This window comes from Coregonus lavaretus (genome assembly GCF_964263955.1).
Source record: "Coregonus lavaretus genome assembly, chromosome: 30".
NCBI classification, from domain to species: Eukaryota; Metazoa; Chordata; class Actinopteri; order Salmoniformes; family Salmonidae; genus Coregonus; species Coregonus lavaretus.
The window spans coordinates 35,608,932-35,633,663 of NC_140017.1; the positions used below are offsets into that span (position 1 = coordinate 35,608,932).

The following is a 24,732-nucleotide window of genomic DNA, read 5'->3' on the forward strand; positions in this document are numbered from 1 at the left end:
TGTGTGTGTGTGTGTGTGTGTGTGTGTCACTATTACATATTCCCCCTGAATGGAAGAGGTGTGTTTGAACGCTGTGTTAACTTCACAGCACCGCTACACAGGAGAGGAGAGCAGATGCTACCTCTGGGAAAAGGGAACAGTATGTGTTTTGAACCCGAACAAACATAATCTGCCCCACACACACACACACACACACACACACACACACAGTGTTGACATGGCCTAAACTGTCCTTCGTAATTTGATAATGCACAGCCTTCCAGAGGTTGTTCTCACAAACCAAGGACCAAACATCATCTGCCCCTTGTCCTGTTAGCTCCTGGAACTAATGCCTAGGCTTTAGCTCTGTGGGATGAGAAAAAAAGAAGAAACCCACACACTGCTCTTGATAGTATCACTGCTCTTGATAGTATCACTGCTCTTGATAGTATCACTGATCTTTAATAAGCTTTACGTATCGGCCTCAAGGCCTTCGTCAGAGATTTTGTGTGTTTTTTTAATTAGCACCCTCAGTGGGATAAAATGGTCTCGAGACACACCAACACACTGACACACACACGAAAGCGCACACACGTACAAACACACGTACACAACCACACACACGTACACAAACACACACACACACGTACACAACCACACACACACGTACAAAACCACACACACACGTACACAACCACACACACAGAGTAGGGCTAATCCCAGGCCAGTCAGTCGTTCATTACAGATTATATCAAATCAACAAATTGCTAAACAGATGTCACCAAAAAACTATTGTGTTGAGAACATGAGCTGAACCAATTTGACCCTGACGCCTCAGTTATGGACACGAACACACACACGCATACACAGCCAGATCGCTCAAGATTGACTTGGAAATTGGACGTCTGTCCATGTCCTGTCATACCCCACCAGAACCCAGAATACTGTATAAGCTTGTTTTACTCAATTATTTGTAAACAATGTAATTGTAAATAAAACATGTGTTTGCCTCTCATCTCAACTCCAAAGCCATCAGATTTTTGAAGATTAAACCTCAAGACACATTTCTCAGAGGTAACCACTGTTCCAGTGCTCCTGTATGATGGTCAGTTCTCTGCTATATCGGACAGATGACAACACCTGTGGTTAGCTGTGTGTGTGTGTGTGTGTGTGTTCCATATTCTCTTTCTATCAGAGATAGAATAAGAACACCTGTGGTCGCTTGCCCTCTGTCCGTATGTGTGTGTGTGAGACACACCGCCGCTCAAGGTACTATTCTCTGAAAGAAGCTTGCTATTACCACTGATATAATTACAGTGTGTGTGTGTCAGGAAGCATCTGTGTTCAGTGATTCCCTCCATTCACAGACTGGCTGTTGAATATGTCCCACTAGGCCAGCACAGAGAGAGGAGACCTGGGTTAACCAATGGGCTAGCACAGAGAGAGACCTGGGTTAACCAATGGGCTAGCACAGAGAGAGACCTGGGTTAACCAATGGGCTAGCACAGAGAGAGACCTGGGTTAACCAATGGGCTAGCACAGAGAGAGACCTGGGTTAACCAATGGGCTAGCACAGAGAGAGACCTGGGTTAACCAATGGGCTAGCACAGAGAGAGACCTGGGTTAACCAATGGGCTAGCACAGAGAGAGGAGACCTGGGTTAACCAATGGGCTAGCACAGAGAGAGACCTGGGTTAACCAATGGGCTAGCACAGAGAGAGGAGACCTGGGTTAACCAATGGGCTAGCACAGAGAGAGGAGACCTGGGTTAACCACTGGGCCAGCACAGAGATAGACCTGGGTTAACCACTGGGCCAGCACAGAGAGAGACCTGGGTTAAACACTGGGCCAGCACAGAGAGAGACCTGGGTTAAACACTGGGCCAGCACAGAGAGAGACCTGGGTTAAACACTGGGCCAGCACAGAGAGAGACCTGGGTTAACCACTGGGCCAGCACAGAAAGAGACCTGGGTTAAACACTGGGCCAGCACAGAGAGAGACCTGGGTTAACCACTGCATTCTTCAAGTAGAGGGTTGAGAGGTGTGTGTATGTGTCTGTGTGGGTTGAGTTACAGGTGGAAGAGGGGTACTCAAGAGTGTAGAGGGCCAGTGTCATCTCTTTGTCGAGTGTGTAGAGGACCAGTGTCATCTCTTTGTCGAGTGTATAGAGGGCCAGTGTCATCTCTTTGTCGAGTGTGTAGAGGGCCAGTGTCATCTCTTTGTCGAGTGTATAGAGGGCCAGTGTCATCTCTTTGTCGAGTGTATAGAGGGCCAGTGTCATCTCTTTGTCGAGTGTATAGAGGGCCAGTGTCATCTCTTTGTCGAGTGTATAGAGGGCCAGTGTCATCTCTTTGTCGAGTGTATAGAGGGCCAGTGTCATCTCTTTGTCGAGTGTATAGAGGGCCAGTGTCATCTCTTTGTCGAGTGTATAGAGGGCCAGTGTCATCTCTTTGTCGAGTGTATAGAGGGCCAGTGTCATCTCTTTGTCGAGTGTATAGAGGGCCAGTGTCATCTCTTTGTCGAGTGTATAGAGGGCCAGTGTCATCTCTTTGTCGAGTGTATAGAGGGCCAGTGTCATCTCTTTGTCGAGTGTATAGAGGGCCAGTGTCATCTCTTTGTCGAGTGTGTAGAGGGCCAGTGTCATCTCTTTGTCGAGTGTGTAGAGGGCCAGTGTCATCTCTTTGTCGAGTGTGTAGAGGGCCAGTGTCATCTCTTTGTCGAGTGTATAGAGGGCCAGTGTCATCTCTTAGTCGAAGTTTGTAGAGAGCCAGTGTCATCTCTTTGCCTGAAGGTCTTATTTTACGTCCCTGCATTCTGAAGGGAGTGTGTGTTTGTCTGCCTGTATGTGAGTACTAGGGAGAGAAATTCAGCTGAGATGTAGAGTGCTACAGGCTAGCCATGATACGCCCTTCCTCAATGAAAATATTCCAGGGGGTTGTGAAGTGTTGGAGGTAGGAAATAAACCCCCAGTTTGATGAGCTTGTTGGACAGTTTTATTACAGATATTGCTCACACAACTCTGCTCCCCCTGATCTACCTTTCCCTCTATCATACACATACCCAAATCACCCCTTTAGAGAGAGAGACAGAGAGAGAATATCCTGCAATATGCAAGGTCTGGGTTCATCTGCCTTTGGCCTAAAGAGCAGGAACCCAGACTTCATCAAAGAAATTGGAAATACAGACATTGTCATCCTACAAGAAACAGTATAGAGGAGACGGACCCACTGGTTGCCCTCTAGGTTACAGAGAGTTGGTAGTCCCAGGTGTGAAACAGGGAAGAGGCTCAGGGGGTATGCTAATTTGGTATAGAGCAGACCTAACCCACTCTATTAAATTAGTCAAAACAGGAACATCTTACATCTGGCTGGAAATTAATAACGAAATTATCTCAACAGAGAAAAATGTCCTTGTGTGCTACCTATATCCCCCCAATAGAATCCCCATACTTTAACGCTGACACCTTCTCCATCCTAGAGGGGGAGACCAACCATTTCCAGGCTCAGGGACATGTACTAGTCTGTGGCGACCGAAATGCCAGAACTGGACAAGAACCTGACACTCTTAGCACACAGGGGGACAAACACCTACCTGGAGGTGACGGTATTCCCTCCCCCTAGACACAACTATGACAAAACTACCAACAAAATGGGTCACAACTCCTGCAGCTGTGTCGCACGCTGGGTCTGTACATAGTCAATGGTAGGCTTCGAGGGGACTCTTATGGTAGGTACACCTACAGCTCATCCCTTGGCAGCAGTACTGTAGATTTGAATCAGTTATGGAACCTATTGCCCTTTATGGTTGTGAGGTCTGGGTCCGTTCACCAACCTAGAATTCACAAAATGGGACAAACATCAAATTGAGACTGCATGCAGAATTCTGCAAAAAATATCCTCTGTGTACAATGTAAAACACCAAATAACGCATGCAGAGCAGAATTAGGCCGATACCCGCTAATTATAAAAATCCAGAAAAGAGACGTTAAAATTCTACAACCACCTAAAAAGGAAGTGATTCCTAAACCTTCCATAACAAAGCCATCACCTACAGAGAGATGAACCTGGAGAAGAGTCCCCTAAGCAAGCTGGTCCTGGGGCTCTGTTCACAAACACAAACAGACCCCACAGAGTCCCAGGACAGCAACACAATTAGACCCAACCAAATCATGAGAAAACAAAAAGATAATTACTTGACACATTGGAAAGAATTAACAAAAAAACTTAGCAAACTAGAATGCTATTTGGCCCTAAACAGAGAGTACACAGTGGCAGAATACCTGACCACTGTGACTGACCCAAACTTAAGGAAAGCTTTGACTATGTACAGACTCAGTGAGCATAGCCTTGCTATTGAGAAAGGCTGCCGTAGGCAGACCTGGCTCTCAAGAGAAGACAGGCTATGTGCACACTGCCCATAAAATGAGCTGGAAACTGAGATGCACTTCCTAACCTCCTGCCAAATGTATGACCATATTAGAGACACATATTTCCCTCAGAGTACACAGACCCACAAGGAATTGAAAAACGAATCCAATTATGATAAACTCCCATATCTATTGGTTGAAATACCACAGTGTGCAATCACAGCAGCAAGATTTGTGACCTGTTGCCACAAGGGCAACCAGTGAAGAACAAACACCACTGTAAATACAACCCATATTTCTGTTTATTTATTTTCCCTTAACTATTTGCACATCGTTACAAACACTGTATATAGACATACTATGACATTTTAAATGTCTCTATTCCTTTGGAACGTTTGTGAGTGTAATGTTTACTGTTCATTTTTTTATTGTTCATTTCACTTGCTTTGGCAATGTAAACATGTTTCCCATGCCAATAAAGCCCTTTGAATGGAATGGAATGGATGAATGAATGGAGAAAGAGAGAGAGAGAGAGAGAGAGAGAGCAGCAGTCCTGCTGTCTTCCAAACACAAGCTCCTAATGGCCCACTAAATGTCTCTGACCAAAATAGACACACAGCCAGATGGAGAGAGAGTAAGGGAGAGAGAGAGGGTGATGCATAGGGAAAAAGAGGAGAGATGAGAGGCATTGCAGGGGAGAGATGTGAGAGAGCATGCATTACACCCAGTGGACACTGTTGAGACAGGAGAGGGGCAGATGAGGAAGGAAAGACAGTGAGGACGAGAGAGGGAGGGAGACGTAAGGAGGGAAATGAGAGCAGTATGACCAGAAACACAGAATGAACGTCAGACGAAAAGGATGAAGGTTAATCTATCATGACACACTTTGATTCCATAGGAATCTATTTTAGCACGTTCCCTGATGTTAACATGGGACTGGGAGATAGAGGGTTGTTAACATAACCACCTGGGACTGGGAGATAGAGAGAGAATGATGGAGAGATAGAGGGTTGTTAACATAACCACCTGGGACTGGGAGATAGAGAGAGAAGGATGGAGAGAGGGTTGTTCTTAAGGATGAAAAATGATTAGGATACAGACTTCCTTGTATGAGGACAATCAATCTCTCCAGCACGGTCAGAGTAGTGAATTATTATCACCCCTTTCTTCGCTTCCCTACCGATCATTTTCTTCTTCGCTTCCCTACCGATCATTTTCTTCTTCGCTTCCCTACTGATCATTTTCACTCTCACCCCTTTCCTTTGTCACAATAGAGCTATTCAGGAGCCCAGAGATAGGGGCGGGGGAGAGATATGGGAGAGGGCGAGCAGGGGAGAGAGAGGAAGTGAGAGAAAAAAAGAGGGAGAGAGATGAGTGGAGTGAAAGATGTATTAGCCCTATACAAGCAATCAATGTACATGATTGTCTAAAGGAGCTGCACCATTTGCATCTTTCCCATCAGATGGCACATCAGTGATGAGTAGAGTAGTATTTCTCTCTCCCTCTCTGTTCGGTATGAGGTAGAATCATAAGGAATGGAAGAACCACACAGTAATGGCATAGGACATAATATAATATACACTGAACAAAAATATAAACGCAACATGTAAAGTGTTGGTCTCATGTTTCCTGAGCTGAAATAAAAGATCCCAGAAATGTTCTATACGCACAAAAAGCTTATTTCTCTCAAATGTTCTGCACAAATGTGTTTACATCCCTGTTAGTGAGCATTTCTCCTTTGCCAAGATAATCCATCCACCTGACAGGTGTGGCATATCAAGAAGCTGATTAAACAGCATGATCATTATTCATGTGCACCTTGTACTGGGGACAATAAAAGGCCACTCTAAAATGTGCAGTTTTGTTACACAACACAATGCCACAGATGTCTCAAGTTTTGAGGGAACATGCAATTGGCATGCTGACTGAAGGAATGTCCAACAGCGCTGTTGCCAGAGAATGTAATGTTCATTTCTCTACCATAAGTCACCTCCAACGTTGTTTTAGAGAATTTGGCAGTGCGTCCAACTGGCCTCACAACTGCAGACCACGTGTATGGCGTCGTGTGTCTCCTGTAAGTCGCTCTGGATAAGAGCGTCTGCTAAATGACTAAAATGTAAATGTAAATGTGTGGGTGAGCAGTTTGCTGATGTCAACGTTGTGAACAGAGTGCCCTGTGGTGGCGGTGGGGTTATGGTAATGGCAGGCATAAGCTATGGACAACAAACAAAATTGCATTGTATGGATGGCAATTTGAATGCACAGAGATACCGTGATTAGATCCTGACGCCCATTGTCGTGCCATACATTAGTTAGGAACCAATATACACAAGCAGTTAGGAAAGCGAAGGCTAGCTTTTTCAAACAGAAATTTGCATCCTGTAGCACTAACTCCAAAAAGTTTTCGGACACTGTAAAGTCCATGGAGAATAAGAGCACCTCCTCCCAGCTGCCCACTGCACTGAGGCTAGGAAACACTATCACCACCGATAAATCTACAATAATCGAGAATTTCAACAAGCATTTTGCTACGGCTGGCCATGCTTTCCACCTGGCTACCACTACCCCGACCACCAGCTCTGCACCCTCCGCTGTAAATTTAGACAGCTGATGTTCTGAAAGAGCTGCAAAATATGGACCCCTACAAATCATCTGGGCTAGACAATCTGGACCCTTTCTTTCTAAAATTAGCCGCCGAAATTGTCGCAACCCCTATTACTAGCCTGTTCAACCTCTCTTTCGTAACATCTGAGATCCCCAGAGATTGGAAAGCTGCCGCGGTCATCCCCCTCTTCAAAGGGGGTGACACTCTAGATCCAAACTGTTACAGACCTATATCCATCCTGCCCTGCCTTTCGAAAGTTTTTGAAAGCCAAGTTAACAAACAGATCACCGACCATTTTGAATCCCAGCGTACCTTCTCCGCTATGCAATCCGGTTTCCGAGCTGGTCATGGGTGCACCTCAGCCACGCTCAAGGTCCTAAACGATATTATAACCGCGATCGATAATAGACAGTACTGTGCAGCCGTCTTCATCGACCTGGCCAAGGCTTTTGACTCTGTCAACCACAGCATTCTTATTGGCAGATTAAGTAGCCTTGGTTTCTCAAATGACTGCCTCGCCTGGTTCACCAACTACTTCTCAGATAGAGCTCAATGTGTCAAATTGGAGGGCCTGTTGTCTGGACCTATGGCAGTCTCTATGGGGGTGCCACAGGGTTCAATTCTTGGGCCGACTCTTTTCTCTGTGTATATCAATGATGTCGCTCTTGCTGCTGGTGACTCTCAGATCCACCTCTACGCAGACGACACCATTTTGTATACATCTGGCCCTTCATTGGACACTGTGTTAACAACCTCCAAACGAGCTTCAATGCCATACAACACTCCTTCAGTAGCCTCCAATTGCTCTTAAATGCTAGTAAAACTAAATGCATGCTCTTCAATCGAACGCTGTTGGCACCCGCCCACCCGACTAGAATCACTACTCTCGACGGGTCTGACCTAGAGTATGTGGACAACTACAAATACCTAGGTGTCTGGTTCGACTGTAAACTCCTTCCAGACTCACATTAAGCATCTCCAATCCAAAGTGAAATCTAGAATCGGCTTCCTATTTTGCAACAAAGCCTCCTTCACTCATGCTGCCAAACATGCTATCCTACCGATCCTTGACTTCGGCGACGTCATTTACTAAATAGCCTCCAACACTCTACTCAGCAAATTGGATGTAGTCGATCACAGTGCCATCCGTTTTGTCACCAAAGCCCCATATACTACCCACCACTGTGACCTGTACGCTCTTGTTGGCTGGTCCTCACTACATATTCGTCGCCAAACCCACTGGCTCCAGGCCATCTATAAATCACTGCTAGGCAAATCTCCGCCTTATCTTAGCTCATTGGTCACCATAGCAACACCCACACATATTATGCGCTCCAGCAGGTGTATCTCACTGGTCATCCCCAAAGCCAACACCTCCTTTGGCTGCCAATGACTGGAACGAACTGCAAAAATATCTGAAGCTGGAGACTCATCTCCCTCACTAACTTTAATCGTCAGTTGTCAGAGCAGCTTACCGATCACTGCACCTGTACACAGCCCTTCTGAAATTAGCCCACTCAACTACCTCATCCCCATATTGTTATTTATTTTGCTAATTTGCACCCCAGTATCTCTATTTGCACATCATCTCTTGCACATCTATCATTCCAGTGTTAATACTAATTGTAATTATTTTGCACTATGGCCTATTTATTGCCTTACCTCCATAACTTGCTACATTTGCACACACTGTATATATATTTTCTGTGGTATTTTTGACTTTATGTTTTGTTTTACCCCATATGTAACTGTGTTGTTGTTTTTATCGCATTGCTTTGCTTTATCTTGGCCAGGTCGCGGTTGTAAATGAGAACTTGTTCTCAACTGGCTTACCTGGTTAAATAAAGGTGAAATAAAAAATTAAATAAAATTCATCCGCCGCCATCACCTCATGTTTCAGCATGATAATGTACGGCCCCATGTCGCAAGGATCTGTACACAACTCCTGGAAGCTGAAAATGTCCCAGTTCTTTCATGGCATGCATACTCACCAGACATGTCACCCATTGAGCATGTTCGGGATGCTCTGGATCAACGTTTATGACAGCATGTTCCAGTTCCCACCAATATACAGCAACTTCGCACAGCCATTGAAGAGGAGTGGCCTGATCAACTCTCCGAAAGAGATGTCGCGCCGCATGAGGCAAATGGTCACCAGATACTGACTGGTTTTCTGATCCACACCCCTACCTTTTTTTAAAGGTATCTGTGACCAACAAATGCATCTCTGTATTCCCAGTAATGTGAAATCCATAGATTAGTGCCTAATGAATTTATTTCAATTTACTTATTTCCTTATATGAACTGTAACTAAGTAAAATCCTTGAAATGTTGCATTTATATTTTTGTTCAGTATATGCCATTTAGCAGACGCTTTATCCAAAGCGACTTTATGTATGGGTGGCCCCGGGAATCGAACCCACAACCCTGGCAGTGAAAGCACCATGCTCTACCAACTGAGGCATACAGGAATGGACATGACTGGATAGGGAAGGAGGTCAGCAAAGCCTATAGTAAGAAGCTATACAAACCTTTAAATCACATTACAGGGAGGTTGGTCAACAACTTTGTAGTATTGCCAGATGATCACAATCAATTCAGGTGATTGCAACCTACAAAATCAATACCCCCTTCCCCACACACACAGATCTTAAATAGTATTACTGTGATGGCTTTATTATCATCAAATACCATGATTAAGAGCAATTGGCAGTAGTGGAACATTTCTCATCACTGGCATTTGACTAACACATTGACTCTGGGTTGGTCTGGGGACCAACGTTATTTTAATGCTTAAACCTGATTTGTTGTGTAAGTGGCCAGCACCTCCAGGTACCTCAGTAACACCAACCCTGCTGTTCACTGACTGTTCCCGTACGATCCTGCATGGAGATCAACAGGAGTGACATCACCTATCCGCCCATTGACCACTCCACCTCACCAGCACAATTGTTTCCATGGTCAGGTTGATGTCTCCACTAACCACAGATCTAGGATCAGATTACTCTACCCACAGTCCTACCCTAACCTGTCTTCCTCATACTATAGGCGTGAGTCTCTGTCTTTCCGGGGCTTCAGCCTTATTCTGGAAGCTCTCCCAGTAGGCGGAGTCTTCTTCAAAGAGGGGTGTGGCCATGCTGATGAGGTCACTGAAGGAGAGGAAGGTGAAGGAGGGGGGAGGAGAGGTGAGGGCAGGGGGAGTCTAAGGAAAAAGAAGGGGAGGTTAGTAATCTACTTCATTGTACTGAAAACATACAGTCTCACTTACATTCCCACACACACACACACACACTCCTATGACTCACCACAGATCTGACTGTATGGTTTGGTCCCATTGCCACAGCAACATGGTGGTCCTTACCCAACACACTCTCCTGAAGAGGACAGGAGCAGTTAAACAAACACACAAATGTTTACATGAAATACACACATATACACAACATACAAACAGAATGAGGTTATAGGTGTTGGCTTATACGAGTGATTAAGGTGACAAATAGCTCTCCTTTACCAAAAGGCTCACGCATGCATCCAGCCACACACCTCTCCTCTCTCCATTCTAACACATCAGTGTCCTAATACTGGCTATTTATCATCCCGGTTCCCCTCTCCCGCTTTCATTCCACACAGTTGGCCCTAATCATAGGCCCAGTCGGACAGCCTCACTCCTTTACTTTTTAAGGGGAGGGAGGTTACAGGTGTAGGATCTAAATTTGATCACCCTGTTGCAGGATAACTTTCCTGCAATGCAGGACATTTAAAACTTGTGGTGTATTTGAAGTTTAAAAAGGCTTCTGAAGTTTGTAATTTGCACTTTGAAATGTATCAACCACTACAAAAATGTCCATTAATTATAATCCACATTTCCTGTTACACCAGGATTATTTTCTTGCTGTAGCAAACTGGCTCAAATTAAGAACCTCCATCTGTATCTCCTGTTCATTTATTTAATTTTTTTATTGACATTTATGGAAGGACGACTCCCTGCCACGTCCGTTTGTGATACTACAACAAAGAAGTTACTGCAAACAGACTTTTTCTCTCTCCCAGACAAAGCAAAAACAATGAAGGTGGTGGGGCGGACAGGGGCGCCGTTTCCCTACTGCCCATCTTTAACTGTCCAGATAAGAGTTAAATAATTGTGACAGTGTGTTTGTGTGTATTTGTCTGTGTACATGTATGAGTTGCAATAAACCCTCTGTGTGTTTCTGTGTACTTGAGCAGTGGTGTAAAGTACTTAAGTAAAAATACTTTAAAGTACTACTCGAGTAGTTTTTTGGGGTATCTGTACTTTACTATTTATATTTAACAACTTTTACTTCACTACATTCCTAAAGAAAATAATGTACTTTTTACTCCATACATTTTCCCTGACACCCAAAAGTACTTGTCTAATTGACCCACTAATCAAGAGAACATCCCTGGTCATCCCTACTGCCTCTGATCTGGCAGACTCACCAAACACAAATGCTTCGTTTTTAAATTATGTCTGGCTGTTGAAGTGTGCCCCTGGCTATCTGTAAAATAAATAAAATAAAAAATTGTGCCGTATGGGTTGCTTAATATAAAGAATTTGAAATGATTTATACTTTTACTTTTGATACTTAAGTATATTTAAAACCAAATACTTATACTCAAGTAGTATTTTACTGGGTGACTTTCACTTGAGTCATTTTCTTTTAAGGTATCTTTACTTTTACTCAAGTATGACAATTGGGTACTTTTTCCACCACTGTTCGTGATTCCTCTTGTTAATTCCCTCACTACCAAATGTCATGACCTCATTATGACACAGTGGGGTCGTGACATTACACAGGGTCACCAGGAAGTGGAAAGACCTGGGTCGCCACCTCATTAAGCCAGCCAATCAATACGCAGCGTTCAGGGGTCAGATGGCACCAGGTGAGCACTGCTGCTTGCCTCATCTGTATGTTAATTCTGCATCTGTCTGTGTGTGTGTGTGTGTGTGTGTGTGTGTATGTGACAGGTGTTTCTGTGGAGTTATTCACCCTATCTGGAACAAACATTTATTCTGCAGACCTTAGCAGATGTGAAGTCTAGCATCCTAGTTGTATCTCATTACTCTTATCAATATGGCAGAGAGAGAGGAGGGGGGGGGGACAAGGACATTCTCTCTCTCCTCTTGCTCATGTTAACTTAAAATGACACAACGACTAGGTTCCATATCAAGGGATATTTCCAGTGCTGTATCTCTCTCTCTTCCCTCGAGCGATAATACCACCGCAAGTGCTTGCTTTTTCTCGTCCAGATTAGTAACCCGTGTCCAGGTTCCAAGTTCATTTTTACAACTTTCGTACGACCTCTTCTCGTCAAAGCGAGGTGGCACAATGTAGTTATGAACCATCCTCTGCTACAAATGTTAACTTCAAAATGACAACGACTAGGTTCCAGTTTAACAACGTTGACTTTACCGTATTTCCACAGTACATGGTTGCCATCGCACTCAGGCCAGGTCCATCAACAGTGAGACTACCGCGCAGGCATACTAACAACAGAGTGATAGCACCGTAATAACAGAAATATAGGGATACTTAAAACATTAACTTAACAGCTCACTCAGGTAAAAAAGTGTTTGTGCGCGCTTGACCCAGCAAACAGTGACAGGTCAAAATGTGATGATTTTGATCCCTTGGTTCTAGTACTGAAACCTTGTCTCTGGTGCTCCCTAAATTGGGCAGTTAGTTTTCTCCCAGTCCTCCCTAGCTAGCTCGCTCGCTCCGTCCGTCCGTCCCCCCCCCCCTCCCTCTTCCATTTAGAAAACATCTCAGAAGCAGATCCATAGTGCAGCTGTACTGTCCCTGAGCTGGCGATCAATAGGTGTGTTGATATTCTCTGGTGACAGAAGTCTCACAACAGAAACACCAAAACACCATTATGCCGACAAACCAGTCCAAAGAGGAAAGAGCGAATTCTGTTATGGACCATTCATTCTTTTCAGCTTTATAGGTGAGATCCAACCCACCCAATAGGTTTTCAAAATACTGCTTTCCCCTGACATACAGTAGCTTTTCAGACTAGTGTGGCTGAAAGGAAGGAGATGAGGAAAGGAGACAAGGAAAGGAGGTCACTTTGTACAACTCTAAAGCCTTGGTGTGAGAGGTACTGACACCATCCTAGTCTCCAGTATTTCCTAGAAAAGCACTTTACAAATGCTTTCAAGGATACATTGTTAGAGAATTCAAAGATTCTGAGACAGAGGGAGTGCCAGAGTACGTGTTTGTGCGTATGCTAAGATCCCAATCACAAAGAGACAAAGAGATTGCCATACGCGATATTAGCCGCTAACAAGACCTTGCTAATCTGTTAGTGGCAATAGGGATAGCAATAGCTTTAGTGGGTAACTCTAAAGCTAACTGACTAAATTGGAGCAGGACAGCATTAGTTTTACTGGGTAATGCTAAAGCTAAGTGATTAAATTGGAGCAGGATAGCATTAGCTTTAGTGGGTAACGTTAATGATAACTGATGACATTGGAGCAGGATAGCATTAGCTTTAGTGGGAAACGTTGAAGCTAACTGATTAAATTGAAGTGGTATAGTGTAAGCTATAGCTGCTAAAGAGACCCTGCCAAGCTGCTGTTAGTGGAATTGGAACGGCGTTTGAGCTGCTGCCAAAAATAAGATTACTATAAACCACCTGCTGTTTAGCGTGTCTGTAATACATAAACCCACTAATCACAAATTATAGTGAAATAGACTTTTGCGAAATTCGTGACAGCGACACGCATTATATATATATATATATATATATATTTTTACAAATGTTAATGTTCACCACACGATTTTGTATACAGTGCATTTCAATCACCGATGAAGGCAGTAGGTTACTTAATACAGAAACGATCGTGGAGGATGGGGTGGGCATATAACGCGAAGGTCGAGCAACCCAACCGTTGCTTGTTCGAATCATATTATGACAACTTTAGCATTTTAGCAACTACTTACTACTTTTTAACTACTTAGCTAGCATGTTAGCTAACCCTACCCCTCATACCTAACCTTAACCCCTAACCTAGCTAACATTACCACAACAAGAAAATTGTGTACTGGACACGAATGCGTTATGAAGAAAATTGTGTGGTGGACACGAAAAAAATGTGTGTGCCTGTCACCAATTTCGAATAAGTAATTTGTGTCTATTTTGCGATAATCTGTGATAGTGTGTTGGATACACAGAAAAGAGCAGGAGATGGTTGGATACTCTTGAACTTTCTTCACTCTTCCTGATCCCATCTCCTTCCCTCCACAACCACTGGACCCTGCTCACCTCGAAGGTCCAGACCTCCTCTTCCTCTTCGTCCAGGTGCATTGTGGTCCGGCGACACACCTTGCCCTCTGCGATTGGCTCAGGTGAGAGGTGAAACTCTGCCCTCTGTAGGTTAAAGCCCAGCCCTGTGCCAATCGCCTTGATGAAGCTTTCCTTCAACGCCTTGACGGACAGGAAAGACAACCAATCAGAGCCACGAAAATATCAGACGAAGAGTAAAAAGAATACAGTTAAAGTGATCTTATTGTATATAAGAGAGATTACACAGTGCCTTAACAAAGTATTTACACCACTTGACTTTTTCCCCAAAATGTTTGCGTTACAGCCTGAATATAAAATGGATTAAATTGAGATTGCGTCACTGGTCTACACACAATACCCCATAATGTCAAAGTGGAATTATGTTTTGAAATTAATTAAAACTGAAAAGCTTTAAATGTCTTGAGTCAATAAGTATTTAAACCCTTTGTTATGGCAAGCCTAAATAAGTTCAGGAGTACAAATTTGCTTAACAAGTCACATAAGTCTACTCACTCTGTGTGCAATTAAAGTGTTCAACATGATTTTTGAATGACTTCCTCATCTCTGTACCCCACACATACAATCATCTGTAAGGTCCCTCAATCGAGCAGTTTCAAACACAGATTCAACCACAAAGACCAGGGAGGTTTCCCAATGACTCGCAAAGAAGGGCACCTATTGGTAGATGGGTAAACAAAACAAACAAAAAAGGGAGACTGAATATCCCTTTGAGCATGGTGAAGTTATTAACACTTTGGATGGTGTATCAATACACCCAGTCAATAAAAATATACAGGCAACCTTCCTAACTCAGTTGCCGGAGAGGAAGGAAACCGCTCAGGGATATCACCATGAGGCCAACAGTGACTTTAAAACAGTTACAGAGATATTGGCTGTGATAGGAGAAAACTGAGGATAAATCAACAACACTGTCGTTACTCGACAATACTAAGCTAATTGACCGAGTGAAAAGAAGGAAGCTTGTACAGATTAAAAATATTCCAAAAAAACTCACTAAAGGCACTAAAGTAAAACTGCGTAAAATGTGGCAAAGAAAATAACTTTATGTTCTGAATATTTGGGGCAAATCCAACAACACATCACTGAGTACCACTCTTCATATTTTCAAGCATAGTGGTGGCTGCATCATGTTATCGGTATGCTTGTTATCGGCATGGACTATAGAGTTTTTTTTTAGGATAAAAGTTAATGGAATAGAGCTAAGCACAGGCAAAATCCTAGAGGAAAACTTGGTTCAGTCTGCTTTCCAACAGACCATGGGAGACAAATCCACCTTTCAGCAGGACAATGACCTAAAACAAGGCCAAATATACACTGAAGTTGCTTACCAAGACTACATTGAATGTTCCTGAGTGGTCTAGTTACAGTTGACTTAAATCTGCTTGAAAATCTACGGCAAGACTTGAAAATGGCTGTCTAGCAATGATCAACAACCAACTTGACCGAGCTTGAATTGTAAAAATAATAAATGTGCAAAAATTGTACAATCCAGGTGTGCAAATCTCTTTGAGACTTACCCAGAAATACTTACCCAGCTGTAGTCACTGCCAAAGGGGATTCTAACAGTCATGGTCAAAAGTTTTGAGAATGACACAAATATACATTTTCAAAGTCTGCTGCCTCAGTTTTTATGATGGCAATTTGCATATACTCCAGAATGTTATGAAGAGTGATCAGATGAATTGCAATTAATTGCAAAGTCCCTCTTTGCCATGAAAATGAACTTAATCCCCCAAAAACATTTCCACTGCATTTCAGCCCTGCCACAAAAGGACCAGCTGACATCATGTCAGTGATTCTCTCGTTAACACAGGGCTGAGTGTCAATGAGGACAAGGCTGGAGATCACTCTGTCATGGTGATTGAGTTAGAATAACAGACTGGAAGCTTTAAAAGAAGGGTGGTGCTTGAAATCATTGTTCTTCCTCTGTTAACCATGGTTACCTGCAAGGAAACACGTGCCGTCATCATTGCTTTGCACAAAAAGGGCTTCACAGGCAAGGATATTGCTGCTAGTAAGATTGCACCTAAATCAACCATTTATCGGATCATCAAGAACTTCAAGGAAAGAGGTTCAATTGTTGTGAAGAAGGCTTCAGGGCACCCAAGAAAGTCCAGCAAGCGCCAGGACGTCTCCTAAAGTTGATTAAGCTGCGGGATTGGGGCACCACCAGTGCAGAGCTTGCTCAGAAATGACAGCAGGCAGGTGTGAGTGCATCTGCACGCACAGTGAGGCAAAGACTTTTGGAGGATGGCCTGGTGTCAAGAAGGGCAGCGAGGAAGCCACTTCTCTCCAGGAAAAACATCAGGGACAGACTGATATTCTGCAAAAGGTACAGGGATTGGACTGCTGAGGACTGGGGTAAAGTCATTTTCTCTGATGAATCCCCTTTCCAAATGTTTGGGGCATCCGGAAAACACCTTGTCCGGAGAAACAGTAAAGCATCCTGAGACCATTCATGTGTGGGGTTGCTTCTCAGCCAAGGGAGTGGGCTCACTCACAATTTTGCCTAAGAACACAGCCATGAATAAAGAATGGTACCAAAACATCCTCCGAGAGCAACTTCTCCCAACCATCCAAGAACAGTTTGGTGACAAACAATGCATTTTCCAGCATGAAGGAGCACCTTGCCATTAGGCAAAAGTGATAACTAAGTGGCTCGGGGAACATAACATCGAAATTTTGGGTCCATGGCCAGGAAACTCCCCAGCCCTTAATCCCATTGAGAACTTGTGGTCAATCCTCAAGCGGGTGGACAAACAAAAATCCAAAATTGTGACAAACTCCAAGCATTGATTATGCAAGAATGGGCTGCCATCAGTCAGGATGTGGCCCAGAAGTTAATTGACAGCATGCCAGGGCAGATTGCAGAGGTCTTGAAAAAGAAGGATCAACACTGCAAATATTGACTCTTTGCATAAACTTAATGTAATTGTCAATAAAAGCCTTTGACCCTTATGGAATGCGTGTAATTATACTTCAGTATACCATAGTAACATCTGACAAAAATATCTCATAACACTGAAGCAGCGAACTTTGTGAAGACCAATACTTGTGTCATTCTCAAAACTTTTGACCACGACTGTATTTACTCAGGGGTGTGAATACTTATGTAAATGAGATATTTCTGCATTTCATTTTCAATAAATGTGCTAACATTTCTAAAAACATGTTTTCACTTTTTCATTATGGTGTACTGTGTGAGGGAAAAAAACAATTTAATTCATTTTGAATTCAGGCTGTAACAACTAAATGTGTAATAAGTCAAGGGGTATGATTGCTTTCTGAAGGCACTGCCTGTACACAATAATAATTTTAAATGGTGAACAACCATTGGTGTACCCATAAGGCATTCAAAACCATCACTTATCAGGTTGAACACTTTCCCTGTCCCAGGCAATGACACAGGGTTCTGTGTGTGATGATCATGGTGTGTGTGTGTGGATGTGTCTCGGAAGTCCAGGCAATGACACAGGGTTCTATGTGTGATGATCATGGTGTGTGTGGATGAGTCTCTGAAGTCAAACAAACCTTGTTACACGAAGGCAAGCCACAGTAACAGGATTACAAGGCAAGTCACTATGGCAACGGGAAAGCAGTAAGATTAGTCAACAGCGATGATATCAGTACTTGATGTCCTTGTGCTGCTCTCTCAATCTGACAACTTCTCGACTGGGGGGGTCCCTGCCCCTGCATGTAATGTGTATGACTCAGTGTGCAAGTCTAGCGTGTGTATCATATATCACCATGGATGTGAGAGTGATGCATGTATCGCCATGGTTACCCAGTGTCTGTAGAACATGGTCAGTTGCTCCCATTCTGATCCTGCTCCGCGGATAACACTCCACTCATACTCCGTAAACTGCCTCGTCATGATACGGAAAAACTCTGGGACAGAACTGCTACCTGGAGACAGAGGGAGGGAGAGAGAGTGGGGTACAGGGAAAAAACAGTTTATAATAAAATAAACACAAACCTGAGGGTTTGAGCTCTGACAGTAAGGAAAAGTTGAGGGAGAAGAGGTTGAAATGGAGAGAAAAGCAACACAGACACTCCTACTTTGTTTGGGATCATGACTTTTTCTCCTCCAACCATCTTTAAAACACACAGACGGAATAGGAAGAGGCAGGAGATCCCTGTGTTGGAGCGCTGCCAAATTGCTCTCAGGGAATACGAAAGACAACAGCGGCATCATGTGGTAAAGAAAGGATCTGCAGGACACTTGGAAGAAATCCTTTAGATGACTTTGTACAATGGATCAAATCAAAATGTATTTGCCACATGCGCCGAATACAGCAGGTGTATACATTACAATGAAATGCTTACTTACAAGCCCTTAACCAACAATGCAGTTTTTTAAAATAAAAATGTAAAATAAAGTGTAAATTAAAGAAAAATATAAAATAAACACAAATAGCTAAAGAGCAGCAGTAAAATAAAATAACAGTAGGGAGGCTATATACAGGGGGGGTACCGGTACAGAGTCAATGTGCGGGGGCACCGGCTAGTCGAGGTAATTGAGGTCATATGTACAGTGGGGGAAAAAAGTATTTAGTCAGCCACCAATTGTGCAAGTTCTCCCACTTAAAAAGATGAGAGAGGCCTGTAATTTTCATCATAGGTACACGTCAACTTTGACAGACAAATTGAGGAAAATAATTCCAGAAAATCACATTGTAGGACTTTTAATGAATTTATTTGCAAATTATGGTGGAAAATAAGTATTTGGTCACCTACAAACAAGCAAGATTTCTGGCTCTCACAGACCTGTAACTTCTTCTTTAAGAGGCTCCTCTGTCCTCCACTCGTTACCTGTATTCATGGCACCTGTTTGAAGTTGTTATCAGTATAAAATACACCTGTCCACAACCTCAAACAGTCACACTCCAAACTCCACTATGGCCAAGACCAAAGAGCTGTCAAAGGACACCAGAAACAAAATTGTAGACCTGCACCAGGCTGGGAAGACTGAATCTGCAATAGGTAAGCAGCTTGGTTTGAAGAAATCAACTGTGGGAGCAATTATTAGGAAATGGAAGACATACAAGACCACTGATAATCTCCCTCGATCTGGGGCTCCACGCAAGATCTCACCCCGTGGGGTCAAAATGATCACAAGAACGGTGAGCAAAAATCCCAGAACCACACGGGGGGACCTAGTGAATGACCTGCAGAGAGCTGGGACCAAAGTAACAAAGCCTACCATCAGTAACACACTACGCCGCCAGGGACTCAAATCCTGCAGTGCCAGACGTGTCCGCCTGCTTAAGCCAGTACATGTCCAGGCCCGTCTGAAGTTTGCTAGAGTGCATTTGGATGATCCAGAAGAGGATTGGGAGAATGTCATATGGTCAGATGAAACCAAAATATAACTTTTTGGTAAAAACTCAACTCGTCGTGTTTGGAGGACAAAGAATGCTGAGTTGCATCCAAAGAACACCATACCTACTGTGAAGCATGGGGGTGGAAACATCATGCTTTGGGTCTGTTTTTCTGCAAAGGGACCAGGACGACTGATCCGTGTAAAGGAAAGAATGAATGGGGCAATGTATCGTGAGATTTTGAGTGAAAACCTCCTTCCATCAGCAAGGGCATTGAAGATGAAACGTGGCTGGGTCTTTCAGCATGACAATGATCCCAAACACACCGCCCGGGCAACGAAGGAGTGGCTTCATAAGAAGCATTTCAAGGTCCTGGAGTGGCCTAACCAGTCTCCAGATCTCAACCCCATAGACAATCTTTGGAGGGAGTTGAAAGTCTGTGTTGCCCAGCGACAGCCCCAAAACATCACTGCTCTAGAGGAGATCTGCATGGAGGAATGGGCCAAAATACCAGCAACAGTGTGTGAAAACCTTGTGAAGACTTACAGAAAACGTTTGACCTGTGTCATTGCCAACAAAGGGTATATAACAAAGTATTGAGAAACTTTTGTTATTGACCAAATACTTATTTTCCACCATAATTTGCAAATAAATTCATAAAAAATCCTACAATGTGATTTTCTGGATTTTTTTTCCTCATTTTGTCTGTCATAGTTGACGTGTACCTATGATGAAAATTACAGGCCTCTCTCATCTTTTTAAGTGGGAGAACTTGCACAATTGGTGGCTGACTAAATACTTTTTTCCCCACTGTACATGTGGGTAGAGTTAAAGTGACTATGCATAAATAGTAAACAGAGTAGCAGCAGCGTAAAAGAGAGGGTAGCCATTTGCAAATAGTCTGGGTAGCCATGATTAGCTGTTCAGGAGTCTTATGGCTTGGGGGTAGAAACTGTTGAGAAGCCTTTTGGACCTAGACTTGGAGCTCCGGTACCGCTTGCTGTGCGGTAGCAGAGAGAACAGTCCATGACTAGGGTGGCTTGAGTCTTTGACAATTTTTAGGGTCTTCTTCTGACACAGCCTGGTATAGAGGTCCTGTATGGCAGGAAGCTTGGCCCCAGTGATGTACTGGGCCGTACGCACTATCTCTGTAGTGCCTTGCGGTCGGAGGGCGAGCAGTTGCCATACCAGGAGGTGATGCAACCAGTCAGGATGCTTTCGGTGGTGCAGCTGTAGAACTTTTTGAGGATCTGAGGACCCGTGCCAAATCTTTTCAGTCTCCTGGGGGGGAATAGGTTTTGTCGTGCCCTCTTCACGACTGTCTTGGTGTGTTTGGACCATGATAGTTCGTTGGTGATGTGGACACCAAGGAACTTGAAGCTCTCAACCTGTTCCACTACAGCCCCGTCGATGAGAATGGGGGCGTGCTTGTTCCTCTTTCTTTTCCTGTAGTCCACAATCATCTCCTTTGTCTTGATCACGTTGAGGGAGAGGTTGTTATCCTGGCACCACACGGCCAGGTCTCTGACCTCCTCCCTATAGGCTGTCTCATCGTTGTCGGTGATCAGGCCTACCGCTGTGGTGTCGTCTGCAAACTTAATGATGGTGTTGGAGTCGTGCCTGGCCATGCAGTCATGGGTGACCAGGAAGTACAGGAGGGGACTGAGCACGCACCCCTGAGGGGCCCCTGTGTTGAGGATCAGCGTGGCAGACGTGTTGTTACCTACCCTTACCACCTGGGGGCGGCCCGTCAGGAAGTCCAGGATCCAGTTGCAGAGGGAGGTGTTTAGTCCCAGGATCCTTAGCTTTGTGATGAGCTTTGAGGGCACTATGGTGTTGAACGCTGAGCTGTAGTCAATGAATAGCATTCTCACATAGGTGTTCCTCTTGTCCAGATGGGAAAGGGCAGTGTGGAGTGCAATAGAGATTGCATCATCTGTGGATCTGTTGGGGAGGCATGCAAATTGGAGTGGGTCTAGGGTTTCTGGGATAATGGTGTTGATGTGAGCCATGACCAGCCTTTCAAAGCACTTCATGGCTACAGACGTGAGTGCTACGGGTCAGTAGTCATTTAGGCAGGTTATCTTGGTGTTCTTGGGCACAGGGACTATGGCGGTCTGCTTGAAACATGTAGGTATTACAGACTCGGTCAAGGACATGTTGAAAATGTCAGTGAAGACACTTGCCAGTTGGTCAGCACATGCTCGGAGTACACGTCCTGGTAATCCGTCTGGCCCTGCGGCCTTGTGAATGTTGACCTGCTTAAAAATCTTACTCACATCGGCTACGGAGAGCGTGATCACATAGTCATCCGGAACAGCTGGTGCTCTCATGCATGCTTCAGTGTTGCTTGCCTCGAAGCGAGCATAGAAGTGATCGCGGCTGTGCTTCCCTTTGTAGTCTGTAATAGTTTTCAAGCCCTGACACATCCGACGAGCGTCAGAGCCGGTGTAGTACGATTCAATCTTAGTCCTGTATTGACACTTTGCCTGGTTGATGGTTCGTCGAAGGGCATAGCGGGATTTCTTATAAGCTTCCGGGTTAGAGTCCCGCTCTTTGAAAGCGGCAGCTCTAGCCTTTAGCTCAGTGCGGATGTTGCCTGTAATCCATGGCTTCTGGTATGTACGTACGATCACTGTGGGGACGACGTCATCAATGCACTTATTGATGAAGCCAGTGACTGATGTGGTGTACTCCTCAATGCTATCTGAAGAATCCCGGAACATGTTCCAGTCTGTGCTAGCAAAACAGTCCTGTAGCTTAGCTTTGTGTCATCTGACCACTCTTTTATTGACCGAGTCACTGGTGCATCCTGCTTTAGTTTTTGCTTGTAAGCAGGAATCAGGAGGATAGAGTTATGGTCAGATTTGCCAAATGGAGTGCGAGGGAGAGCTTTGTATGCATCTGTGTGTGTGGAGTAAAGGTGGTCTAGAGTTTTTTTTCCTCTGGTTGCACATTTAACATGCTGATAGATATTAGGTAGAACAGATTTAAGTTTCCCTGCATTAAAGTCCCCTGACTTTATATAGGGATTTGTGAATGACAGCCCATCGATAAGGTTTAAAGGGCCTAGCTAGCTATTCTCCCTGGGGGGCAATGTGGAAGGTAAGTGCTTTAAGGTATCGTCGTCCTTATTCTTTTTCTCCAGGGAAGGAGGCTATGTAGAACGCTCAACCCTTTCAGATGAAGAGGTCTAGGCCTATTTTAAGGGGATTTGGTGATTTTAAAGGGGAATTTGGGAGAAGGTCTGGGTGAGTGACAGGACTGGGTTAGCAGATTAGCGTCCTGAAGGCTTGGAGAGGAGGACGCCAAATGAAATGTGGTGAGAAGGGTGAAATAGAGAGACTCAAGCAGGGGAGTTATACAGGATAAGAGGGTTACTTCTCTCTCGCATACACACAAAACAGGAACAGGGGAGATAGAAAGGTTCAGGAGGCAGTAAGACAGTTTACTGTCAGAGTGAGCTCTTCTCAATGCTGCTCATTTAATCAAACTGACACACAAAGCACTAAAGAAAGCCAATGTGCACGCACGCGCAGACACACACCTGGCATGTTGGTCTTCATCACGTCGACCCCGACCTGCAGCCCCTGCTCTGCAGCCAGCACAGCATAGTCACCCTGGTGGGAGATGTTAAAACTCCAGCCCACGGATTCAGGGCTGGAGCAGGCTGGGCTGGCCAGGTAGGGCTTTCCTCTGGGAGAACGCTCCAGGCGGATGTCAGCCCATGGAACACCCATCCTGTCACACACCAACCTCCTCAACAACAACCTGCCAGCCTGGGAGAGCAGGGAAGAAAGAGAGCGTCAATAAGGGTGGGCACTGCTGCCACTCCTCTCTCCAGTGAACGGTAACTCTGACGCATCATCTTCTTCTGTGGATTTCTTTGGCCATTGGCAACCAACTTTAAGGTGAATTATCGCCACCAACTGGACTGGAGTGTGGACCAGCGACAGGGAAGGTCTAAATCCTACCGAATATTCGTCTCCCTAAGGAAACGAAATACATAATTAAATACTAGATCCCCGGAAGATTTCCCCAGCAGTTAACTTAATCTTGGCTCTTCAACCCCATTACTCTTCAAATCTAATAACAATCGCTCCCTTTCCCTCCCATATTTCTGGCACTGAAATATAACATGTTCCACTGCCTCCATCTCCTCCTGACAATGATCACACCTCCCAGTTGGATGTTTCCCCACCAATTTCAACGTACTATATGTGTCCCAATCTCACCCTTGCCTGACACACCTAGTTGATATGATTAATCAAGGCCTGATGATTAGTAGAATCAGGTGTGTCACTGCTGGGAAGTTACAAAAACCTAGTGCATTGAAATTGCTATTTGATAATCAAGGGAGAACATGGCACAGTGACTACTTTATATCGGAATAACACGGTCAACGCACCATGGCTGATTTGGCATCTTTGGCAAACATGAACTGTCCGATTCGCTCTTTCTCCTCGTGCTGCACACACCGGGCCGCCAGCAGCCACTCAGAGCGGGTCGGCGTCCACGAACCACACCGGAACGCCCAGCGCACGCCTCCCATGACGGCCAGTTTCAGTGCTAAGAACGCGTAGACCGACGTTCCGCTTTTAGCTAACGTTACCTCTCGTAATGCAGCTGGCTAACACTGACAGCTTTGTGGAGTAACGTTAACTAGCTGTGAGGTAAGTGTGTCGGCATTTTAATCACTGTAAATGCCGCAAACCAAAAAACAAGTGAAGCAAACACTGAACAGTAGTGTTTGCTTCACTTTAAGAACATGCTAGCTATAACACATGACGTGTTGACGCACATCCGGAAAAACTGGTGGAACGTGAAACGTCATAAGTGGGTGTGGCAATGGATGGACCAATGGAACGTTTGTTGCGGCTCTCCGGATTTGAAATGTTTGACGTGTAGCGTCTGTCTCTTCCGAACAGGGCACCCATCAAGGGGGTAATATCTTGCGTCTTGTGGGAAGTCGATGTTAAAGAGATAAAATATTCCTGTAGTGTTTGATTCACGTCGGATGAATCGATTGGGGAATGATGAAAAAGTGAAGAGTTTATCTGTTCTTTCGTTTTTTGATATGGAGTCTCTCCCTACTCAAGTGCAGTTGGGGTATATAAACTACAAAGTCAGAG

General features: G+C 44.4%; 1 protein-coding gene across 1 annotated transcript; it reads right to left on the reverse strand.

Moving 5' to 3' along the window:
• Positions 1 to 9,605: 9,605 nt before the first annotated feature.
• On the reverse strand, positions 9,606 to 24,399 carry aasdhppt (aminoadipate-semialdehyde dehydrogenase-phosphopantetheinyl transferase). Its single transcript, XM_084148401.1, has 6 exons — positions 24,009 to 24,399; positions 23,148 to 23,379; positions 18,064 to 18,185; positions 14,238 to 14,399; positions 10,256 to 10,324; positions 9,606 to 10,152 (listed from the first exon to the last, which is right to left on the reverse strand). The coding sequence occupies exons 1-6, from the start codon at positions 24,150 to 24,152 to the stop codon at positions 9,988 to 9,990; spliced, it is 894 nt and encodes a 297-aa protein (XP_084004527.1). The 5' UTR covers positions 24,153 to 24,399; the 3' UTR covers positions 9,606 to 9,987.
• Positions 24,400 to 24,732: the final 333 nt, after the last annotated feature.

Coding starts and splice junctions, on each gene's coding strand:
- aasdhppt (XM_084148401.1), bottom strand. CDS start 24,152: ATGGGAGGCGTGCGCTGGGCGTTCCGGTGTGGTTCGTGGACGCCGACC. Junction 23,380..24,008: donor AAGATGCCAAATCAGCCATG/GTGCGTTGACCG, acceptor CTGCTCTCCCAG/GCTGGCAGGTTGTTGTTGAG. Junction 10,153..10,255: donor ACCATACAGTCAGATCTGTG/GTGAGTCATAGG, acceptor CTTTTTCCTTAG/ACTCCCCCTGCCCTCACCTC.